This window comes from Aptenodytes patagonicus, chromosome 5, assembly GCF_965638725.1.
Source record: "Aptenodytes patagonicus chromosome 5, bAptPat1.pri.cur, whole genome shotgun sequence".
NCBI classification, from domain to species: Eukaryota; Metazoa; Chordata; class Aves; order Sphenisciformes; family Spheniscidae; genus Aptenodytes; species Aptenodytes patagonicus.
In genome coordinates this window covers 42496839-42520586 of record NC_134953.1, presented here as the reverse complement: position 1 = coordinate 42520586, position 23748 = coordinate 42496839, and the positions used below count along the sequence as shown (strand labels likewise).

Genomic DNA, 23748 nt, shown 5'->3' with positions numbered 1-23748 from the left:
TTTGTTTTCTGAAAATGTAGAATGAGCTCAAAACTTATATGGGACTGGTAGTGGTGCTGCGCGTTCAATTATAGAGTATAATAATTTTTTAAGGTACTTTGTGATAGAGAGATCTGTTCTGGCATGGTTCTGCAGTTCAGAAGAGTAAATCACAACTCACATAGCGTATTTAGGAGAAGAAAAGCAGCTCCCTAGATTAATCTTTTCAGCAGTTACAGTGGAAATCTTTAAAGAGTTTTTTAAGTTCTGACAATGTCTCCTAGAGCCTGAGGTATTCCCTGTTGGGGGGTGGGTGGGTGGGTGGAAATGTTAGTTTATATTTGGTAACCAAATGCTAAGTTATAGAGAGTAATCTTTAAAAATTTTAAAAATCTTTTAAAAAACCTTAAACTGGTAACTGTCTCAGCTTCAGTAAAGTGTTGGTAACCGCAGACTGCAGGTTTTCTATAAAGTTTACATCAGTGATCAGAGACATTTAATTTGTTAAGACAGTCATCAGTTTTAACCCTGAACTGTAAAGATGACAACGACAGCTGCTCCACTAACCTCTGGTTGATAGGAGACGTCCAGTATAAAGCCCCATAAACTTATCTCCCATTTGAACTCTAAAATGTGGAGCAACGCATGCAAAAGCTGTCTGTAGAGCGTATCTGGGGAAGCAGAGCAATCCTCGACAGACACACTGGTGTTAGCAGTAGCTGCATGGGCTGCTGTGGTCCACTGAGAGCATGATGTCTAGTTTTCTACAGTTGCAGGCAGCCCTGCGTTAAATGTTAAGTCCACTGTGGTCAACTGAACTTGCCTGAGTTATGTGAGACAATTTAAAAGCAAAGATTATGGGTTTTTAGACTAAGTTAACTGCAGAAGCAAAATAAATTCCAATCATCTTTTTTCTTAAGGAACCAGTGACATCTGTGAACCTCACTTAAATGTTTCCATTTGGACGGACTCCTGTTGGTAAAAATCTCAGCAGTGTCCAACAAACTAGATTTATTCCACCAGCACATCTTTTGTGTCCCTTATTTCAACATGAAAGATTTGTTTAAGTTTTAGTATGAAAACATCAGGAATTAAAGAGCCTGCCTATTTATGTGGCTAAGATCTGGATCTGAAGAAAGTGCACAGGCCCTCAAACTGGCATGTGCTACAAAACACTGGACAGTTGAAGGAGGAAATAGAAAAAATATTTCAGCATAAGAAGTATCTCCAAAACCCACATTACCCATAGTGAAGGTACCAGAATATGGTCAAGGCTTTCAGGCATTTAGCACCAGCCAAGGCAACTTTAATTCTTAAACCGCATAATCGAAAATAAAGTACCCTGCCAATTCAGTAAAAGGATTCATCCCATTGTCTTTTCTAAATTTAGGGAGACAGAACATCTGCCATGGAAATGCACAAAAGTGTCTCTTAATCTCGGTTGTGAGCCTTCATTCTGGTCTGCTTCTCTTTTAACTTCAGTTCTATGTTTTCCTCATAGTTCACATTTCTCTTGATTCATCCTTCACTTTCTTTTTGAAAAGTGATTTTCCTTAAACTTTGTTGTTTGTAAATCTGTTACCTCTACCGTGTTTTCCATTGTTTTTTTCCTCCTGCCCTATTGCCTTGTATTTCATGTTGTCTTTCTTCTGTACATACTGCCTGGTACCTTGATTCTCATCTGCCCTTCTGCTTATCTCCTTGCATTTCTTAATTCAGTCCTGGTTTCTTCCCTTTTCTCTCCTTCCTATCCCTTTCTATCCACTGCATCAGATTCTTCCGTTTGCAGTGCTGGAATACATTGGAAATGATGTTTTCCCCTGTCCCCTGCCCTTTTAGTTACTGAAATATGCACATAAGAATTCAAATACACTTCTAAAAATAGTAAAAGGATAAAACTGTTTGTTTCAGCTTTTCAGTCTTTGCTTTATTAGAACTTCTGGGAGGAAAGCCCCATAAAGTCTGTAACTAATTCAGCTGCAGGGGAAAAAACAAAAGCAAAATGAAAACCAGAAAGAAATATAGCCACAACCTATTTGATTAAAAAAACCCAAAAACCAAACAACAAATCTCATGTGTGCTATACCTATGGACAGTGTCAGTATGGCATGTGTAGTTTTAAGTGGCATTTTATATCCTGGGTCTTTTTGCTTATGTGAGGGGGATTATTGTGTATTTCACGGTTCTGGTGGTTGATACTAAAGCTAACATAACTTGGTGTGAGATTAAAAGAAAATGGTTTATCTGAGGCATTTTTAGAGAATATGAGAGTCATGTAAATTTTGAAAGATGTGGTGGATGAGAATTTCTTCCTGCAGGAAACGTCTGTCCAGGCAGGTAATTGTAAAGTCCTGGCATTTCCCATTGTCCAGTAGACTCTTCTTCCCCAGCAAGTGGATTTGCTTTATCTTTCAAGACAGCAGATATTTCTCAAATGAAAATAAATGGATTTGATTTTTTTTTTACGTTTTGTACACAATATTGTGACTATTAGGCTTTAAATTCTACCCAAATTTGGATCCGTAGATGTTCGTGACATGATTATAAAGATCATCAGCCCTGTGATACTCTAGTATTATGTAGCTTTATCTCAGGATATGGATTCCTGAAACTGCGTGTCCCACATTCTGTTGGACTAATTATTACAGTGCAGACAGCTGTAAAAATAAACTTTCCCATTAGATACTATGTTTTATAATAAATTTGCTCTTCAGAAAATTTTTATTTTCCTCTTGAAAGAATAAAGTTTATGGTTTTACTTCCTTCCCCACAACCCCCTAAAATACTGATAAGGCAGGCAGGTGCATTTACTGGCTGCTTTTAAAAAGTATTTGGGGTGAATTAAAGGCTTCATAAAAATCCTCTGAGACAGGGAGCAATTAGATGTGATTAGGCAAAAGGCTGATAATCAGAAAGCTACTAGTGCTAGGTAGCGTAGGTGCATTGTGCATTGTGTTTACACATGCCCATTTGTGGTGGATTGCATTTAGCAAGTATTTGTTTTCTGTGGTAATGAGGTGAGAAACAAGTGTCTCTGCCTTGTGTCATCTCTCTGAATGTCTCTCACTTTCTACCTTATGTCTTCCTCTCTTCCCTTGAAACCTATTGCATCTTCCTACTGCTTGTCTTGTTGGTAAGTGTATTGACAAACCAAGCACAGTTCTCTCAGTCTTGTCTTAGTGGAATACGAGCTCATCCTCTGAAATAATTTGTATGCCTTTAAAAACATCGACTTGAAAGCCTCATTGGGAGTTTAAATTACATTTAAATGTATTCAGTGTTTAAGCTTGTGATGAGAAGATTTCTCCCAACAGTAGAAAATCACAGACTTCCTCCAAATATAATTTAGTCCTTTTTTCTGCAAATATTTGTGTGTGATTTGTCATGAATTTTCTAGCACCTCAATACTGGCATGTCTCTGTGCTGGTGCCATTCCTCCACTTCTCACTGGTAGCTTTCCGATCATGATCCTTTTGCCTTTTAATTAGTGGCACTTTACTCAGCATATGGTAACATGAACAGTAGGATTGGTATTTCTTGGGTTTTCAGCTCACCAATCCAAGGGAGAGGACAGAACTTTATCAAATAGGGAAAACCAACTCCTTGCAGCAACTCTACCTCTCCTGAGTGGTTTCAGGATTCATCATACTAAGACTGACTTCAGAATCCCTTTTTTGTTTGGGATTTGTTCTATGCTGCTTTTTGTTTGCTTCTTTGCTTTAACACTGATCCCAGTTTTGCTATGGTGGAAGCAGAATAGTTTAGGCAGCTGATTCCTGTCTCCTCCATAAGGGAATCATTCTTTGCACATTTAAAAAAAACATACTAAATGATACTCATCCATGTACGTGTTTGACTGTACCGTCATGGCTTACATCTCTTAGAGAAGTCTGGTGTCCAACTTACTTCAAGGTATTGCAAAATAAGTAAATACAGTGCAGTTCACATTTCTTCAGTGCAGTGACCACACAAGGTCAGTGTGATTGGAGGTGTGCCTAGCCATGCATCAGGAAAGTAATTGTGGGAGAACACCATTCTTGCTAGGTCCAACACTCTCCTTTCCAAGAGATGTATCAGTATGCAGTGAGGTCCTTGTCAGTAGGTCTGGGTTTACTGCAGTAGAAGAGAGTGGAAATTAGCAGAGCTGTTAGATGACCCAACTGAGGATGATAAAATATATAGGCAACTTCAGGCCAAACTAATGAACTGAAGAGAAGCAGCTTGGAAACATTTAAGCTAAATTATGTGGCAGATAGAAATTCATGGTCATTAATAATATTAAAAAAGGGAGACTGTTTATGATGAATTGAGAAAACAAAACTTAATATTGAGAATTAACAGTAGAATAGATGTAAAAAAAATTCCCTACAGATGTGTAAGGTCGTTTAGTTCCCCAGTAGCCATTTTTCTTAAATAGTTAAAGCAGCAGACAGATCCTCCAGTATTTAACACAATCTTCCCTTACCAGTAAAAAACATACGGAAACTATAGCTGTACTATCACAGGAAGAGGGGATGGCAGCAAACCACTTCTTGGCTGCATCTTCTACTTCAGTTCTACTACATCTACTGTTTAGGAAGGAATTTGATTGATTAATTCCCACAACATTATGAGAAGGATCATTATAATTACTTTTGTTTTAGCACTAGAAAACCTGTGTCTAGGAAGGTTACATGACTTGCCCAAGGCCATGTTGCAGGTCAGTGTCAAAGGTGAGGAGGTAAACCAGAACTGGCCACTCAGGCTCCTGTTCAAAATTCATTAGGCGGAGCTCCTCCTAGTTGTGTATTCCTTACCTGGAAAATGCGTGGAAATACAAGGCATTACTAAACTTGCAGTACCAAAGTAACGGCCGGCAAAAGTGCTAGTGGTGGGCTGGGATGCCCTCAGAGCTGACATTGGGTCTTCCTTGTGACAGAAAGCCAGGTAAGCGTTAGCAGAAGGGATGGGGAGGGAGAGACTTCTGTTTCTCTAGTGTTTTTCTCTTGATTGTGTGGTTGTGTAGTTGGCCTACTCAAGTAAGATGCAGGTTGATTGGAGCATCTTCTGTATGTATTCTTCCACTCATTTCCAAAATTCATGTCAGCAGCACGATGCTTCCAACACTGCCGCCTCTCACCATGATCCACCAGCTCCATTCAGATATTGTTTTAAGTGAATACAGACACCAGTCCCTATAATGTGTTCTATTTCTCTTCACAAAGGGCAATGGTTTCTTCTGTCCCCTTTTCATTTTGTGATCAGAAGCATAAATATGTAAAGTGATTGAAAAAAACAATCCTAACTTCATATATCTGATGCAGAGACCTGATCTGACCAACTTCAGTGAGAGCTTGAGATCCGATGAAAATATAAGCTCATCTCTCCCTAGGACTGTGAAAGAAAACTGAATGTTAAACGTGAATTAAATAGAGGACAGAAGAGGGGGATATCATGATGCTGCTAGATACATCCTTGGTGTGCCTGCAACTTCAATATTGCCTGCAGTTATGTTTTCATCATTCAAAAAGCTTCAGTGATGCCCACAGGGATGGATGGCCAGAGGCATGGAATGGCTTCTCGGCAAGGGATGACTAAATAGCCTGGGATTCTTCAGCCTGGAAGAGACAGCTGCATTGTATTAGTAGTCTCTGGAAGCATAAACCTCTCTTCCAGCACAAGAACTGGAAAGCCAAATAAAGCTGTTTGGACTGATTCAGAAAATGAAAAGAGGAGAGATCCGAGTAGAGGTAATACTGAAACTTACAAACAAGTCTGGCCTGAATGGGGGAAAAAATCCCCTAAAAATCACCCCAAGGGGGTTCTTGTAAAAGCTGAATATAATTCTTGCGTCTTTTTGATGTGCACAGCTCTACCCTGTATTCTTTCCTTTTGCGTCCTCCTGGTAATGAACTAGACATGCATGTCTACTTTAAAAAGAGAGGAAAATATGTTAATTTTTTTGTCTTACGTGGAGATTTCCAGTGGCCAGCTGAATCCTTCCTCAATAATTAATGCCTGAAAGCATTTTCTCTAGTACTTACTTAAATTGAAATAACTTTGCTGTCCATTATTGTAAAGCTGCATTTTGATTCTGTGAGTGTGCATTACCACTGTCTGGTATTGCATTACAGGTATTGACTTGAGTTTAGTAATAGGGAAGCGTTGCAAGGAGTCAGTCTGTACTGAGACCTTGTGGATGAGCCTCCAATTGCTGTGCTTCAGCTTTGCATGCCATTAGGGTCTTCCACCATAGTCAGTGGGGAGCTGCAGCCCAGAAGCCAGAAACATCAGGCAGATCTAATTCAATTTATTTATGTGTTTATTCTGTCCGAGTCAAAACACAGAGCAGTAAGCCAACATCTTTCTTTGTTGCCTTGAAAAGCTTTTAATGCTATTTCAGCAACTAGTGTCATACTTAAAGAAAATAAATCCTCTCAACTTTATTATTCAGCTCAATGCTGTGTACAGTAGGTGCATAAGTTATTTGCTAAATGTTTTATGATGAAGATTATGTAAGTAATGAGCTTTTACATTTTGGCACCAGAGAGTAACAGAACTGTGTGTAGTATTTTGTAACTTGATGTAGGAAGGAAGCTCTTCTAAGTCCTCTGTAATGTTGTGGCACAGCACAAAGATGAATCTGGATTCATTTGCAAATTAATCCAGAGGAAATGTGACAATGAGCTTTATTTATTTTTAGCTAAACTTTTCCAAGTCTCTTAGCTCAAAGATGAGATCTTAAATCTATACAGAGGTCTCTGAATAAAACCAGATTTTCTCAAAGATGTCTTCAGCATCTGTCGACTTCAATGCCAGTCACAGAAACTAGCGGACTTTGCGAGAATAACACATAATAAATGTTGCTCTGCCTATAGTATGGAAACTGTATTTGCAGTCATGCTAATGAGAATTATATGATGGCATGTCATATATATATTCTATGTCATTACCTATAAATTATTACAAAGCAGAAACTGGAGCATGTGTGTGTGTTATATTTTTTATTTGGACTTTATTGACTAATTTCTTGGGGTTCTTTGTAAGTGACTCTAATTTCCAAGCATGTCCAAAATCTCCTGGAAAATCCTGGGTATCTTCGTTCCTTGCTGAAAAGAGAGTCTGTCCTGGTGGCTCCACAGAGGTATTTATCTCTGCTCCCTCCTGGGCAAAACTGGAAGACATTTCCCAGCTAAAATATGGGCATTTTGAACCATTACAAGACCGGCTTGCTTTCCCCAGGCGGGTGGTGATGTAACCGTAGGAAGAGTTTGGATTGTGAAAAATCAGTTATTGTCTTCTTTAGTTTTACTTGCTTGTAAATGTCATGTCCTGTTCTTCCCAGGGTGGAAGCTTAGCAGAGGTTCATATTTTGAACGAAGATGTCATTAATTTTGAATCAAAACCATAGATACAATAAACCGCAGTGAGCAGCATTTCTGTAGTGTATTGTGTGTGGCATCGCATATGCTGCAGGTTCATGAGACTAAAATGCCATGTGTTGTCACTGTACACATCTTCAGGGGCTGCATTGCTTTCAATGGCATCACCAAGGAAATGACTAGATTTTTGACTAAGAGTCAGCTTCTGCACTCATAACCTAGTCATCCAAATAATGAGTCTGAAAAGTTATTTTCCCCATTAATACAAATACAAAAATTGTGAATCTAATGTCAACATGTGCATTAAAGCCACCTGCAAATTGGATGCTGAGCATACAGGCTGAAGATAACAGCATGGAGCTCCTCAGCTGTGTATAATACAGCATACAGGTTAAGAATAAGCTACAGAATTGGGGAAGGAGGATAGAGGTTTGTTAAATTTAAAAATTGAATTATATATTAAAAGTAACAAAAAAGATTATTGCTTTGGATCAGGAATTTTTTTGGTAAAAAGTATAACCTGAGCATATAAGTCGGTACAACAGGGATCAATTTAAAGGGAGAGAAAGCAAAGATAGTTTTGCAACATGCTTCTGTAGCAGTCCCCTACAACATAAACACAAGATCTATGTCAGTTTGGGCTGGAGGACGCAGGCACTGGGCTTGGCTTTGGGGTGGTACCAGGGTGCACGCACCCGAATGCATCAGCTCTCGGAGCAGTACAGCCCTTTCTGTACTGCTAGATGAAAGTTAGCGCAGCAGCTGCAGCACGGTCCAGTGTTTGGCAAAGATCCCATGGAGCATCTCCCCTGGTTCCTCATCCCTCCTCTTTTCTCACCTGCCCATCCTCCAGTAGACAGGAGCTGGTGGTACTCTGCCCTCGTGGCAGCTTTGTCCGCAGTCCTAGAAACAGTGCAGTTTCATTTCTCTGTTGATAGCAAAAGTTGACTGGAATGCAATGTGTGGTGCTGTAGGAGATTAATGTAAATGTTTCTTGTGAAAATTGATAGAGGTTTTAGTTTAATAGTGAGTGAATTGCTAATCATCTTGTCAAGAGCAGCTGGTGGACAGGTATTCAAGCTTAGTTCTCAAAATCATAAACTTCATACAAAATTACTTGTACTATCTTTTTTTTCCCCAGCATCTTTCTTTTCCACTTAATCATCTACATTTCTAAATACACCTTTCCTTCACGTGCCACAAACTTTAGATAAAGAAGCTTTATGCCAAGTCAGCCAGGACCTCAGTGCTTTGAAATAATTATTTAAGTTGTTACGGACATTGCATACACGCAGGAGTTAGCATTGCATTGGATCCAAACAGGATTATTCAAACAAAAGCTGAGCATAATAAGAAAAGGAAAAGTATATCGCAACATGTAACTATGTTTAGTGAGTATTTCAATGCAGATATAGGCATGGTTGCATTTAACTGTTATGCTGCCTTTTTAAAAAAATCTCAAGCTGTTTGATAAGGAAGCTGAACTTAAAAACGAAGCCTTTCTCATAACCTCTGCTCCCTCCTACGCAAAGGCAAAAGCAGGAACAGCCTGCATCTTGAAATGGTCAGCGCGGTGGCAGAGGGCCAGTGTCATGGCGCGGTGTCAGCGTTGATGACTGTGCAGAGGGGGATTGCCTGAAAAGTCTGTCCTTTGTCACTACTCAACTAGAGAGCTCAGGGCAGCGGCTTCTTGCTCTGGAGAGCAGTAGGAAAGGTCTCTGCAAGCCTGCTGAGGAAGAAGAGGTTGCCATCCAAGGACGCTTCGTTGTGTGAGGGTTATGATAATGTGCCGTCCTGAATAATTCATCTCCTGAACAGAGCTATGGCAGCACTCTGTCAGCTGTGACAATAAACTGTATCTCCAGGTACTTAGCCGAGCTGCCTATTCTGCTGGGTGAGCGTCTTATTAAAATCTCTTGATACCTACGCTAAAAATATCTTTGTTGCTGTTTAACCACAGAGTTTCTTTTTTAACTTTCAAAATAATGGTCATCACTAGCCACTTCCAAATACTGTCACCGACAACATCTGATTGATGCATTTAGATTTGCTGTCAGCGTATCACTAAGTCAGATGCTGCAAATAAAATCTTAAGCAAAACAGCCTAAGGAAAAAACAAAACCTTTTGGGGGATAGCGTCAGCAGTGGGATTATTAAGGGCATAGCTGTGAGAGAAGCTTATGGTCACAGAAATAAAGTATGGAAAAAATTAAGAAGGTGGAGAGAAACCTTCCTAGTCAAAGGCTGAGTTGAGTACTAGGAGATTACACAGGGGCTTGTGCACCAGCTTACCCATCTGTTGGAAAATAAGCAAGACCTACCACGATCCTTTATAAATTTGTCAGGTTTCCTTAAGTCTGTATTCCTGACAAAATTTTCCGGAAGATGGGAAAGAGAACAAGAGGAAATGGGCAGGACGTTTTATTTCTCTTTGTGCCATCCCATGGCAGGTGGGGACTGGGAGTTGGGCAGGACTGGTTTTGTTTCCAGAAGAGGAAGCTAAGGTCCTGAAAACTGGGGGGTGGCTGGGCAGTGACAAAAGGTAGCTGGTTTCTTCCCGGGACGCAGGGACATCTCGCTGTCCAACTGTGGTGCTGAGCCTTTCAAGAGATGAAAGGGATATTTTCTTTGCAAATACGTCAAAGCGGGAGCTGGTACTGAGGCACTGCGTAAGCCACAGTTGCCAGCAAAGCTTCAGCTGAAGTTTTTACTTGTTAAAACTCAAGCAGGGAGGAATAGAGGGTAACTGTAGAAGCACCTTTTCCCTCCTGTAGTCCTCATGGATGGATACAGGGGGCTGTTTCATCCTTTGATACAAATCACAGTATTCTTCAGAGTATTTTCATTTTTCCTAATTTCTTACAGCCCCAGCAGGACTGTTGTGCTTAGCAGAAACCACTAGTCCCCTCACACACACCTGTGTCAGACCTGCTTGCTAGGAATGGCTTAAGAAAGTGCTGAAAGCAGGCCCACAAGGAGCAGGAGTTACACTGAATTGGGAAGATACTCTGGAAAAGTCACAAAGCTCAAGCCAGGCTCTAATACTATTCCCACCAAAGCTAGAGCTGTTGGATTATTAGAAGAATAAGCAGTTTCCAGTAAAAGAAGTTAAGACTAAAAAGAGCCATCTTTTCCTAAAAGCAAAAACTACAAGTCCAGCATCCTCATATTCTGCTGCTTTAATAGCACTATCATTCCTTAAAAGTACTGCTGTAGGGTTTTTTTCTTAGTGCTTCAGTGGCTGGTAATGTCTTGATGTCTCTAGATTCAGTTACCTTGGCCATACCTAGTAAGCGATTTTGAACATATCCAGTGATAGCTGTGTGCGATAACACAAACTGTATCTGGCTATTTGTTGTCTTCTTTGGAGCTGCTAGTTGTCAGGATGCAACATCCTCTGTGCCACTCAGCAAGACTGAAGGGTGAAACAAAATAAGACTGTTTTCCCTCTCATCCCTGGAAGTTTTTCAAACCAGGATCTCAATTTGTTTACCCAAGTTTGCCCACACATCCTTATGTGCATGCAAGAGCTGGATACAAGCATCCCAGCTGAGCTCTGAAATCATGTGATGACTTGATAGAGAGATAAGTATCCACAAGCTTTTAGAAGTACCGAATTAGGAATAGCAAAACTTTCCAAAACAAGTATTATTTTAAATGCATCTCAAATTGTAGCATCTGCTTTTCCCTGCAGTTCTGAATGTGGTTTCTCCCTGTCCCCAGCAGCTGTGACCTACAGTGACAGGTATGTGGGACTTCATGTGAAGTTATGGGTAACCTATCTGCTTCAATTACCAGACTGACCTGAATCCTTTACCGACCCATCATGTCTCTTCCCCATCTCTGCTTGCTCAAAATTGCAGTTGCAAGTCCAGTCCTTGCCAGAGCCTCTGACAGCTGCCACAAACTGGTGGTGAAGATCCAGGTGCTAGCTAGCTACTGCAGTGCCTTTCCGCAGATAAAGGTGGATATTGCAATCCCCTCCCTTACTTGCTGGCAAATGACTAAACATCCAGGATTAAACCTTGATTGTCCTAGTCGGTTCTTGGCCACCAGAGCAGCTGGGTTTATTTTTGCTTCCCTGGCCTCTGTGATGGTAGGCTGGGCTCAGTCCTGGACTCCTGAATGGCGTGGTGCCCGTTCTCCCAGCCTGCCAGCTGAAGCCTTGGCTCTCCTCTCTCTTGCTGGCCGTAATGGGATCTCTGGGTCCTCTCCTTCCCACAACATGAGTGAGGCAGCAAGGTGACATTAAAGTACTGGAACAGCAGATAAAAGGCCCTTACTATATTTATTGAGTGTTACAGATAAGTAATCCACTCTGCTGTCAGTGTCTAGAGAAACAGCAAATAAAGTATACATGCCCCTTGCTTTGATGTGATGAAATCTCCGGAGGACATTTACTTCAGTGGCATTCACAGTGCAGCTGTAGCTGAGTTTTTCAGTGGAAAATATAAGATTTTCATGTCTTTATGCATTGCTTTAAAAATATCGCTATGGCTGATTCTTGTACGCTGGACAATTCCGTGGTCTGAAAGCTGTTTTTTTTTTCCAAAATGTTATTAAAATCATCTTAACCATTTTTGTTGGAAGGGGAAAAATTAATAGTTATTTTGTGGTTTCATACACAACATTAAAACAACAGTCTGGTTTTCATTTAAACCAATAAAAGTATGGAAATTCAAAATGAAGGCCCTCTTCATGTCCTTAGATCAACTTGTTGGCCTTGCTAAAACGCATAATGGATGGAGCAGGGGAAAAACCTCAGTCTTACAACTCGTAGCATTGTTTTTACATACAGTTCAGCTTTTTTGTTGCTGGATTTCAAACGTGACATCACTTTATTGCCCGTCTTCTCAAGCTATAAAAACTTCCTCAGTTTTCTAAATTTGCAGCAGTTTAGAATCCAGTGAACCACAGACATTATTTTTAAAAAACCTAAGCAATAATTAAACAAATTGGTTTACAAACGTACGTCAGTAATTGAATTAATACACTTTTAAATGTTGAGATACAAGTTTGGGACAATGGGTATTAGTCATTTCTGGTTTATGGTATGGTCAGAAAGAGCCCCAGAGGCACCGGCACAAGCTGCAGCACGGGAAACCCCGGCCGGCCCCAAGGAAACAGCCTGTCCCTGTGTGAGCGGGGTGTCCCTGGGACGGGGCCCCGAGTGGTGGGGGATCCCCAACCCCAGGGATGCCCCGACTTGCCCGGACACGGCCCCCAGCAACCGGCTGCAGCTGCCTCAAGCCTGAGCCTGGCTGTGAGTCCAATGCACTCGCGTGTGGGGTGGCTAGCATGACTGTGCTGCCCCTCTGTTTCCACCCTGCAGGTTCCCTTCCAGCTCTGGTTTACCCAAGGACAGGGCAGGACTGAGCCTGGAGAAACTTCTCAGTGTTTGGGATTCACTTCTCACCAGTGAGCAGCCTGCCACTGTCCCTGAAATGCCTGCAGGCGCTGGGCAGTATAACCGGGTGTTCTTAGCCTGTGCGTTATTCCATCTCCCCAAGGCTTTGAAAAGCGACTTCTTCCCGAAGCTGTTCCTTCCCTCACTGCTGTGAACGAGCCGCCCTAGCTGTTTACAGCCCTTTGATCTGTTAAGTCACAGCTCTGTCATTTCTGGCTGGTGCCCACACCCTTGAAGTTGCCTGCCCTCCTCCTTCTCCTCTCTCCTGGGAGGGAGGTTGCTCAGCTGGGCTCGTTGCCTTCCTTCATCCCCTTTCCCCAGCAAACTCCATGTGTATGGTATACTTAAAGCTGATGAAATTGTAGCTTATCTTTGATTACTGCACTGCTGTTCAACATCCATCCCCAATGACCCCTAACACCTTCTGAAAGTTTATAGCTTGTGAAGACAGGTCCATAAAGCGATGTTAAGTCTTAAATAAGGTACTTCAGAGCCAACTGGCCGGCTCGGCTTTGGCAACACTTAACGTTGTGAATGTTGTACCTGCTGAAGCACTCTGTGTAATAAACCATTTGCCTGAGCAAATTTAAACCCGCCAGTCCCTTCCCCTGCAGCAGCCCACGTGTGCTGCAGAGCAGAGACAGGGTACGGGCTTATAGGCAGTGTAAGTGCCTGCAGCCTCCAAGATGGGCAGTTCATCTCTATCTCAGATACATTCCCACAGGGCAGAAGTTTCCATGTGCTGAGCTTTGCCGGGGGAATTTGCTTTGCAGACTGAAGGAGGTCTTGTTTATTTTTTTTCCCCAAGGGGAAATGAGTTGCCAAAGTAACCTGGACAAAGAGTAGTGTTTTAGATGGGGTATTACAGCTTCATATTTATTTGCTTGTTTATAGGACTTTAATATTCTTTCAAAGCACAGCAAGAATGCATAATACATTGTGATTGTTTATCATAGCTGTAAGAAGGGGGCCTGGTGGTGATGGACATCTCAAAACCCAGCTGTGCAGAGCCCTTACCTGAATCCCCCTTACAGGGGGATTTCTGGACAACATCTGTCCCCTCTGCCATGCAGCATGTGTTTAGCAGCAGATCTGTTCCCTGTCTGGGCTCTTGTGGTCTGCCAGGAGGCACTTGGGACAAGCACTGCTGAAATTGCGAACGTCGCTGTTCTGACTTGGCAGTAAAGAGCCCCCGAGATGGTTCCCGGATGCTGGCACCACGTGCCTGCGCTGTTAAATTCACGGCTTGAGCGGGAAGTTAGCACAGGCCAGGGAACATTTCCAGTGGGGCGGGATGTGCAAGGTCCTCTTGCGCTGGCATCTTTTCCTCCGGGGCAGTCCTCCAGCCCACCCCACGTCCCTGCTTAATCCTCTGCCTTCCCCTCCTCGTTGCAAACTTTGCCAAGCGGCGGTGCCACGCCGCAAAGTGTCCCGGTCCTGGGGGCTGCAGAAGCTGGAGGGAAGCTGTGGAAGAGGGGAAGGATGGAGGAGGACGGAGATGGCAGCTTGCAGGAGACTCGCGGAGCTGGGGGAGGCCTGCCATTGCCCTGGTCAATGCAAAACCTTTGAACGGCATGAAAAGCCGGGATGAAAGCCAAGCACCTCGCCACAGCCTGGGGCAGCCACCCTGCTCTGGAGGTTTGGCATGGAGCCCTGCACACCCAGGAGCCCTGGGCTGGGGAGCAGCCTAGCCCAGAGGAAGGCAGAGTGAGCCTGGGCAGGGTCCTTTGCACACTGGCTTTCAGAGCCGGCCAGCTGGGCGGCACAAACAGACTGGTCTGCACCACGTCTGGAGTCCTGGGGCGAGATGGGAGCCACCGGTTCCTCATCTGGGACATGCTCAGGTGAAGCAAGAAGAAATGACCTTGAAGAGCAGGTCTTGTAACCACCACTCTGGTTTTCTCTGGAGCACGTTGTACAGTGTTGTTCTTCCATTGAGAGCATGTATGTGTGCTGCAGAAGCCCGTTCAAGGCAGTAACATACCGACAGCATTCTCCATGCTAAACTGTTACTGGGTCTTGGTCACAGACCAGCGGTATAACAAATGGGAACCCTACCGTGCCATAACTTACAAGGAGGCAGCTTTGCCAAGGGAAGGTGACAGCAGAGGTCAAGGGGTCTTTGACCCAACACTTAGAGGAGTTCCTGAGGTCCATGGAGAGGAGTGGATCTTCCTTGGAAAGATCTAGGTGCAGGGACAAGGTGAGAGGCAACTGGGCCCCCTCAACACCTTCTCAGAGGGGGCACTGGACTGGAGAGGGAAAGGGAGCTTCTTCAAACCCCATCGTGCTCAGCCAGTCCTACCCTCCTGGGCAGGCCTGTCCTCTGGCTTCCTCTGTCAGGCAGCTCCACCACCACCCCTCTAGTGCCAGATGCCTTTTATTTCTCCTCCTTTCCTCTCCCCAGCTTTCATGGGTCAATCAGTGTTTCTTTCTGCCCCCGACATTTCTCTGTTCACCAGCATATTTGTGTTAAAATTTGTGAGCGTTTTTCTTGGGGCATTTCAAGGTTTATTTCTGATGAGATTTGAGATGGAATCTGACCTGTGATCCTCTGGTGTGCTGGTGATTAGGTAAGGCTGGTGTGGGTGTGGAGGTCGTGGTGGGGTGGGGGAGACCAGCCAGGAACCTCAGTTAGGAGAGCACCCTGTACATGAGGTCAGTGTTTCAGGGGAGGAGGCAGAAAGCAGCCTCTGAAATCAGTCTTCTCTATGACGTGCAGAGGAATAGAGTGGAGAGACATCACAGAAAAAATACACAACTAGAGAAACAACGGGATGGGGCAGATACCTATGAGTAGCCTGGTGGGTTTTCAGGTGAGAGATTGTGACTGCAGACCATGCATCCTCCCGTAAAGGCACCTGTCTGTGAAGAGTGGACTCAATAGCCTTGGTGAACCTTCTCTGGTGGTTCATCAAGGCTTCTGAGACACAGTAGGCTTCATGGCTTACTTATAGAATCATAGAATCATTGAGGTTGGAAAAGACCTCTAAGATCATCGAGTCCAACCGTCGACCCAACACCACCATGCCCACTAAACCATGTCCCTAAGCACCTCATCTACACATCTTTTAAATATTTCCAGGGATGGTGACTCCACCACTTCCCTGGGCAGCCTGTTCCAATGTTTCACCACTCTTTCAGTAAAGAAATTTTTCCTCACGTCCAATCGAAACCTCCCCTGGCGCAACTTGAGGCCATTTCCTCTCGTCCTATCGCTAGTTACTTGGGAGAAGAGACCGACCCTCACCTGGCTACAGCCTCCTTTCAGGTAGTTGTAGAGCACGATAAGGTCTCCCCTCAGCCTCCTTTTCTGCAGGCTAAACAACCCCAGTTCCCTCAGCCGCTCCTCATAAGACTTGTTCTCCAGACCCCTCACCAGCCTCGTTGCCCTTCTCTGGACACGCTCCAGCACCTCGACGTCCTTCTTGTAGTGAGGGGCCCAAAACTGAACACAGTATTCGAGGTGCGGCCTCACCAGTGCCGAGTACAGGGGCACGATCACTTCCCTACTCCTGCTGGCCACACTATTTCTGATACAGGCCAGGATGCCATTGGCTTTCTTGGCCGCCTGGGCACACTGCCGGCTCATGTTCAGCCGGCTGTCGACGAACACCCCCAGGTCCTTCTCTGCTGGGCAGCTTTCCAGCCACTCTTCCCCAAGCCTGTAGTGCTGCATGGGGTTGTTGTGGATGAAGTGCAGGACCTGGCACTTGGCCTTGTTGAATCTCATACAGTTGGCCTCGGCCCATCGATCCAGCCTGTCCAGGTCCCTCTGCAGAGCCTTCCTACCCTCGAGCAGATCAACACTCCCGCCCAACTTGGTGTGGTCTGCAAACTTACTGAGGGTGCACTCAATCCCCTCATCCAGATCATCGATAAAGATATTAAACAAGACCGGCCCCAGTACTGAGCCCTGGGGAACACCACTCGTGACCGGCCGCCAATTGGATTTAACTCCATTCTCCACAATGGTGAATGGAGGCTCAATACTTATTGAGCCTCTCAGAAGTCACTGAATAGGGACATGAATTGTGTCCCTGCACACTTTGGGAGGCCACATGGAAATGTTGCCAGAATGGACCAGTCATGACAAGGAGTTTGGACTCAGCACCTATAGACTTGCACAGCTGAAATGGTCACCCACAGGTTGGTAAGAGCTGGGGTAACACCAGCCCTCCTCTCCACCAGGATTGGCTCAGGAGTGACACTCTCCCCTGCTCGTTGTCCTCTGCATGTAAATAGACTCCGAACACAGGCAGCCTTGATGGTGTTTGAGAAGGGAGTATGCCAGTAGTGGTGGTGGGAATGGACCTTAATGCAGACTGGTGGTATGTAGGCTTTACAGGTTTAGTGGCAGTTATTGCAAGGAGTTCTCAGCACGACTGAATGTGCTCTCAAACATGCATCCTGCTGGAAAACACTCTGCCAGTGCTGCTGGACCCCTGCCCCTGGCCGGCACTGTGTGACTCAAGTGCCTGTGTCGCGGCACTGTGCACGGAGGTTTGATTTATAGCCCTGCTTCCTAGAGTCTCGCCTTGGCACAGCAGGAAATATCAGTTCCCAGGGAGAGAGTGTGTGCTAGTGGAGTGAGTGTGTGATGAAGCCGTCCTGGTTGCAAGGTCTGAGGAGCAGCATTAGTCATGACAGCAAGGTCAGTCACGCCAGAGTTCTTCTTTGAAGCACATTAATTGCAGTTGCATGGAGATGGCTGTGGTGTGGGTAAGGTACGCAGAATCACCCAGTCCCACCATCTCTGGCTGGAGGCACCAGGGTAGGCGTTTCCAGCCTAACACTGCTCCCAGCAGGTCCAACACCGCAGCTGCAGCAAGTTGTTTGGGGCCGTGTCCAGGTGAGTCAGGGCAGTCCCCGGGAACGGAGACCCCCTTTAGTGGACCATGTTAGTGATCCTGCACAGGACTTCATCCAGTTTGTTGTTGTCTCCCTTGTAGCGGGGGGCATGATAAACTGCACAGTGTGTCCAGATGTGGCCTCACTCTAGGGGAATAATACCTTCCCTTGACCTGCTGGATGCTCTCACACTGGGCTGGTTGGCCTTCAGTGGTGTGACTCCTGGCCAGCTTGGTGTGCACGAGTCTGCAGATGCCTCTTGCCTGTGGAGCCTTGCGTGGAGAGCTGCCCCCTACAGCCCATCCCAGCCTGCCCCACATGCAGGGCTGGTCTGTCTTGGGGCAGAACTTCTGCTGAAGTCCTTCTGAAGAATACCGCTCAACACCTGGCCTGCTGCCTGTGGAAAGTGCCACAGTGGATGTAGCCATCACGTACTCCTTTCTTCATACAACATGTTCATCATGTCAGCTGAATTTTGCATAAAATGAAGCACTTCAATTGTTGTTCTTTTGCCTCTCAATATCAAACCTCCAAACAAGCCCAACAGAGCGTGCAATTTCACATACAAGCTGGAGACCGCTGTGATTTTGTCTTTGCATGTCCTGCTCCAGCTCGCAGAAGTGTTAGCCGTCCATTTGGTAGTAGGAAGAGAGACGTGGTACCTAACTCCATGATTAGTCAAACTGTTGTATTTCTCTTTGGCACGAAATAAAATAGTATTTGAATGCACAGTGGGGCTAATGCTACTTTGTGCAGCTTTTTATGAAGATTATAAAATTGAGGCAAAAAGTAATTAGAAGATGGAAGAGTTAATCATAGGGAGGAATGGATTCATATTTGCTCTGAAATTTTCTAAACTGCTTTAAAGTACCTTCAACTGGTGGAGCTGAACTTCACTACAAACCCTTTGTGTGCCGAAGTGCAGAGTTTTCTTCATCCATTTGAATTGCAACACAGAAGTTGCAGGGCTGTTTTCCCCAAAGATTCAAGAGTCCCTGTGGTCATTTTGTTGATATGTGAGGTCATTCGGGTTTTTGCAGAGTCATACAATCATTTATTTGATGTGCTAGAGGCAACCCAAACCTCTTATTCCCATTTATTCACCCTTTGAGAAAAGATTTGGAAAAAAGTTACCGGTCATCAAAGTTTTAAGTCAAAGGCAACTAGTGGAGAACTGGGAGATAAACCACCAACAGATGGGGGAGGGTTGCGTGTGAAAGACATACTCTACATAATGCACCATTAAAACTTGATGAAGAGGTGTCCCAGAAAAAATATTACAAAGCACTAGGTTTAATATTAAATTCTTAGTTTTAGCAGTCTGGTCATTTTCAGGAAGAAATAATCAGCTTAACCACAGCATTCACACATTTAATGTTCTGAGAGAAGGATTGTCTGATTTTTCTTTTTTTTTTTTCTTTTCCACAGTAATTAATGAAAGTCAAAAGCAGCAACTGCAATCTGCGAGCTACTCCTCCCGCTACGCTCTGGGACTTTTTTATGAGGCCGGTACACAGATTGATGTCCCCTGGGCTGCACAGTACATCACCGATAATCCCTGCATACGCTTCATCTCCATCGATAATAAGAAACGCAATATAGGTCAGTGCTCCCATTATTTCCCTTAAACACAGTGACAATAGAGGGTGTAGATCATGAAAAATGCTGTTTAATTGAGTGTTGCTATTCTGAACAGAGCAAGTATTTAACTCCAAGCTGCAGCGGATAGCATTTAATGTCACATTTGGCCTGTAATAAAATACACAATGAAAGCGGGAAGGTCCTCAGAAAATCACCACCCAGCACATGGTTTACGTTACTGCATTTATGAAACCAGTGTCAGGGGATTTGAGACATCAAAATGTTGCTATTCCAAGAAAGAGCTGGAGTTCCTTTGTTTAAACATTGATTCATACACATGCCAATTTATCTTCCATCATCCATTGCTTTACAACTCCTGTTCTTTCCACTAAGCATGCTTGGAAGTAGTAATGAGTTATATAATTGAGGCTGTTCAGTCTAACTCAGAGTTAGCCAGTGTGCTTTTATAATCACGGAAAATCCTTGAAATGGCTGCACATAATACAGCTGCTTGGTAAAGCTTGGAGAACATCCCACAGGGCAGACACTTCTCTTCTGTTTCTGGAAGATGGCAGTCAAGTAAGTATATGTTTAATTTATTAAATGTATTTCATATACCAAAAGTGTGTTGGCATAGAATAGTTCAAGAAAAACCGCTAGCATTTGAGTTTAATCAAATTCATTAGGAGCTGAAAACGCTTCCCGATTCTGTTACTTGCTCACATTGCGATGATGACCAGGTTTAATCACATCCATGAAGTGGGGGTAAAAACCTACCCACCTTTGTGGTGACCTACAAAGCACTGACTCACTGTCACACAGAATAAGGAAGGATTTTCATAATCAGCTGCTGCCTAATATGTAATTATTAGGTATTACCAAATGCACTGCGCTAAAGCACGTTCAGATTTAGACCTGGGAGACGTGTTTCTAGTCTTCCTTGTTCAGCTGGGATTCATTGTTTCCTGCCTGCAGTCTGCAGACATCAGTGATGTTAGTACCTGCTGGGCAGGGCATTGAAAACCTTGCCCATCACCCTTATACCTACACGCCATCACCACACTAGAAAACAGCCATAAGGTTGGGCATGCCTTCCCTCTCTTACACAATAAACATGCAATTTAATGTAATAAGCTATCATAAGGGAGTGTCACAGTATAACAGCGGCGCTGGTGGCCAGGTCCTCTGAAGATCTCTGCTCCAGCTCCCACTCACAGCAGGCTGTGCTAACACAAGGTCAGGGCAGCTGTGCCTTTTGTAGCTGAGGTTTTAAAAAAAAACCAGAATGGAGATTCCCCACATCGCTGGTGACCTGTCCCAGGGCTGCACCTCCACTGGGGGAAGAAGTATTTCTTCATCTGCAGTCTGAACTTCCCACAGCTCAGCCTGTGGATGTTGCCTCCTGTTCCATTGTCTGCCTCTACCAATTAGAGTCATGGTCATTCACGTTGCAAGGCACCACTGGAGGTCCTCTGGTCCTACCCCTACGCAAGGTTGGAAGTTAGATCCAGCTGCAATCATGTTGCTCAAGGCCCTGATGTGCTGCGATTTGCCACCTTTGCACTGCTGGCTTATATTCCATGGTGGATCCACCATAACCAGCAGGATCTTTTTAGAAAGGTCTGTTGCTCAGCCAAACTGATGCATGGGGTTGTCCTGTGTCAGACACAGGACCTTGCACTCCTCCTTGTTCTGATGATAGTACAGTTCAAGTCAGCTCTTCCAAATACGCCCTTCTTTGTACCAAATCCAGCTGGGTAGCAATGGCTCTTGAAGTGCCTCCAGAAACAGCAGTTTATGCTGGGAGGAAAGGAGTTGGAGAGATGAATCAACTCACCACTGTGGAAGCCCAATTTTGTTACTTCTCCTAAGAATTTAGCCTGTTGGTCTGAAAAGAGGGAAAGTTAAACAAAAGAATGGCTGAACTGGCCAAAACAAAGATGCATCCACCCTGATACGCTTCCTCCAGCAGGGACCAATTGTGAATATGTAAAAAAAGAGTGTAAGGAAGCCAAATGTAGAGTGATTTTTTTTCCTCTGGCATTGTCTCCTTGTTACTGACAACATGCAGCTGGAGATTTTCCTGCATCTAAGATTATATCGCCATCGTTGTGTTTAACGATAAGTACTTGATAGTTAATAGCCCCTACTGGTATTGTCCGTCCCTGCTGCCCGATTCTGGCTGTGCAGAAGAGGACACAGCCCGAGGGAGAAATTCACCTATCCTTTCCTCACCTGCTTGCATATGTGGTCTCAAAGTGCCAGCACTGAGAACAACGAATATGAAATTATAAGGGAATTATCAAATAGCTAAGTACAGTGTCTTTGCTGTCTCCAAATGCAATTTAACCAAATAGAAAGCATATTATTTGGGGCATATTGTTAACAAATACATAGAAACTACTAGAACATTGGTGTTGACGCATACCTTTCTAACTGAAATTTCCCTCATATTGTGGGAGAGACCTGTTTATATGAGCAAATTTTTCCAGGAAGAACAAATTCTATACCTTCATAGGGCTGGAACAAGCTGGGGGCCAGCAAGATGATTCTCTCTGGTAGGGCCCTCCTTGTGACATATAAACAGTCAACCAGCCGCCTTGACTGCGCTGTCTTTCCTGGTGAATTTGCATTTTGCAGATTTGCACTTTGTTCCAGGAAAAGTAGTACTAGGGAAAGAGTCGTACATGTTAGCTGGAGCAGTATTTCTGGCTGCGAGCACTCGAGCTGAGCACAGCAGGGTTGGAAAGCATGCCTGTATCATGTTCAGTAATGCTGATGTACAGAAGTATAAAAATCAAAAGTGGTCACCAAGTGATTCACTTTTCTTTAAATACATGCACAGCTCTGCTGATAAGAGACACACACGCACATATATACTTTAAGACAACATGGGCAAGGGGGGCTGAATGTGAAATTTATTTACACATATGGAGTACTGCAGCCAAAACTCTTGAATAAAAAGTTCCTTTATGTTTGTTTTAGCACATATGCAAGTATTTTGCATTTGTATTTTTCTTTCTGTGCTTCTGACTGACCTCCAGAACATTTCAATGGGAGGCACAGCAGCACCTTGCTGTCCCTTGTTTGCTGGTTTTTTGGGGTGCCATTGCTGATGTTTTAACACTGTGCTCCACTCACTCATTGTTCTTCCCATTCTTCCATTCTTCAACCTTGATTGATCGTGATTCATCTGAAAAAGATGATGGTGACAGTGAAAAAGTAAGCCTTCAGAGAGAGAAAGCAGAAATGCTCAGGGTAAGATTTACGTTGGGTCTCCTGGGTGAAGCAGCTGAGATCTTTCAGGACAGTCATCCTTCCCAAAAAGCCATCACCTTCTCTAGTTGATGCCTGAATGGTCCCACTTCCACCGTTGCTCCTCTATGCCATATACACTGTCCCCGTATATTCAGTTGTCTGTTATTTCTCAAGCACCTGCATGCATCCCTCCCTTCATTGCATTAATCTTAAGAGGGAAAATTGCTTTGTTGCCTATCAGATGTGGCTGCAATGCTTATCAGGAGTACATCCTCAACAGATAGAGCATGGCTACAGTTCTCTAGGCATAAGTAAAAGTGACTAATGGGCCAGACACAAAGAGAAATTTGATTTTTCTGGTGTTTCTACACCTTCTTTGATGTATCCAGAACTAATGGAGGTTTATCTAACCCTCGTTACCACCTCAAATAGTAGTGTTTTAGTAAACAGCATTGATCTATAGAGATCCAAAGGAAATAACTCTTAGCTTTCTGTTAAGGGACTCTTTGTTAAACATGTCATACAAAAAATAGCTACAGCTATATAATGTCTACCTAAAAGCAAGTAGTTTAGTCCTCAAAGGCCAAAGGTGAAGTCTAACCCTCACTATGAAAGTCCAAACTGTCCTCTTCATTTGTATGAGATGTGGTAATCCCTGCTTTGACTCATTTAGTAAAGCAGAGATGTAAAACTCTTTCTTACGCAAGTTTCACATTTTACCAGTGAAATACCTAAACAGCTTTGTTGTTATAATTATACAATAGGATGGGTTTGTTAGCAGAGCCAGTGAGTTGTAGTCTGTAATTCTCCAGAAATCTCAGCCTTTGCTTGCTCTCAGAGCTGCACGCTTCCCTAAGGACCGCTCGCGCCTCGCTGTGTTCTGATGAGCTGCAGCACTCTGAATCGCTGCTTGTTGCACAGCACTTGCAAACTCATAAAGTCTATTCTTGCTAGGAGATACGGCAGCATACCCTCTCTTTCTGTTTTCTAATTAATTCCTTTATGCAGACTGCTCAAGGGTTGCTGGTTCGTCAGACATTTATAGTGTAATAATATTCTTTAAATCATAAGTTTGCATTCAACATAACTCTTATCAGCATGTCCCCTGAACTTCTGTAATGGAGAACAAGCCAGGTGGCCATGCCATCTTTCTGGCAGTCCAGGTGGGTGAGACAGAGCAGGATGACTTCTCAGAGTTTTGTCTTTGTTTACACTGCTAGAGAGGAATACAGTCTTCTGTGATGGACTAACCCTTGCTGCAATGGGGAAGAGGTAGTGAGCCTGACCCATGCACGGCTGATCCTGCTGGGG

At 43.9% G+C, this 23748-nt stretch overlaps 1 protein-coding gene across 2 annotated transcripts in view; it reads left to right on the top strand.

Moving 5' to 3' along the window:
- RNLS (renalase, FAD dependent amine oxidase) overlaps nucleotides 1-23748 on the top strand; it is a 77751-nt gene that overhangs the window by 39578 nt on the left and 14425 nt on the right. For both annotated transcript variants that reach the window (XM_076339515.1, XM_076339514.1), the window contains exon 5: nucleotides 19027-19200. In XM_076339515.1, the coding sequence (XP_076195630.1) occupies nucleotides 19027-19200 (174 nt within the window). The remainder of the gene's footprint in view (nucleotides 1-19026; nucleotides 19201-23748) is intronic.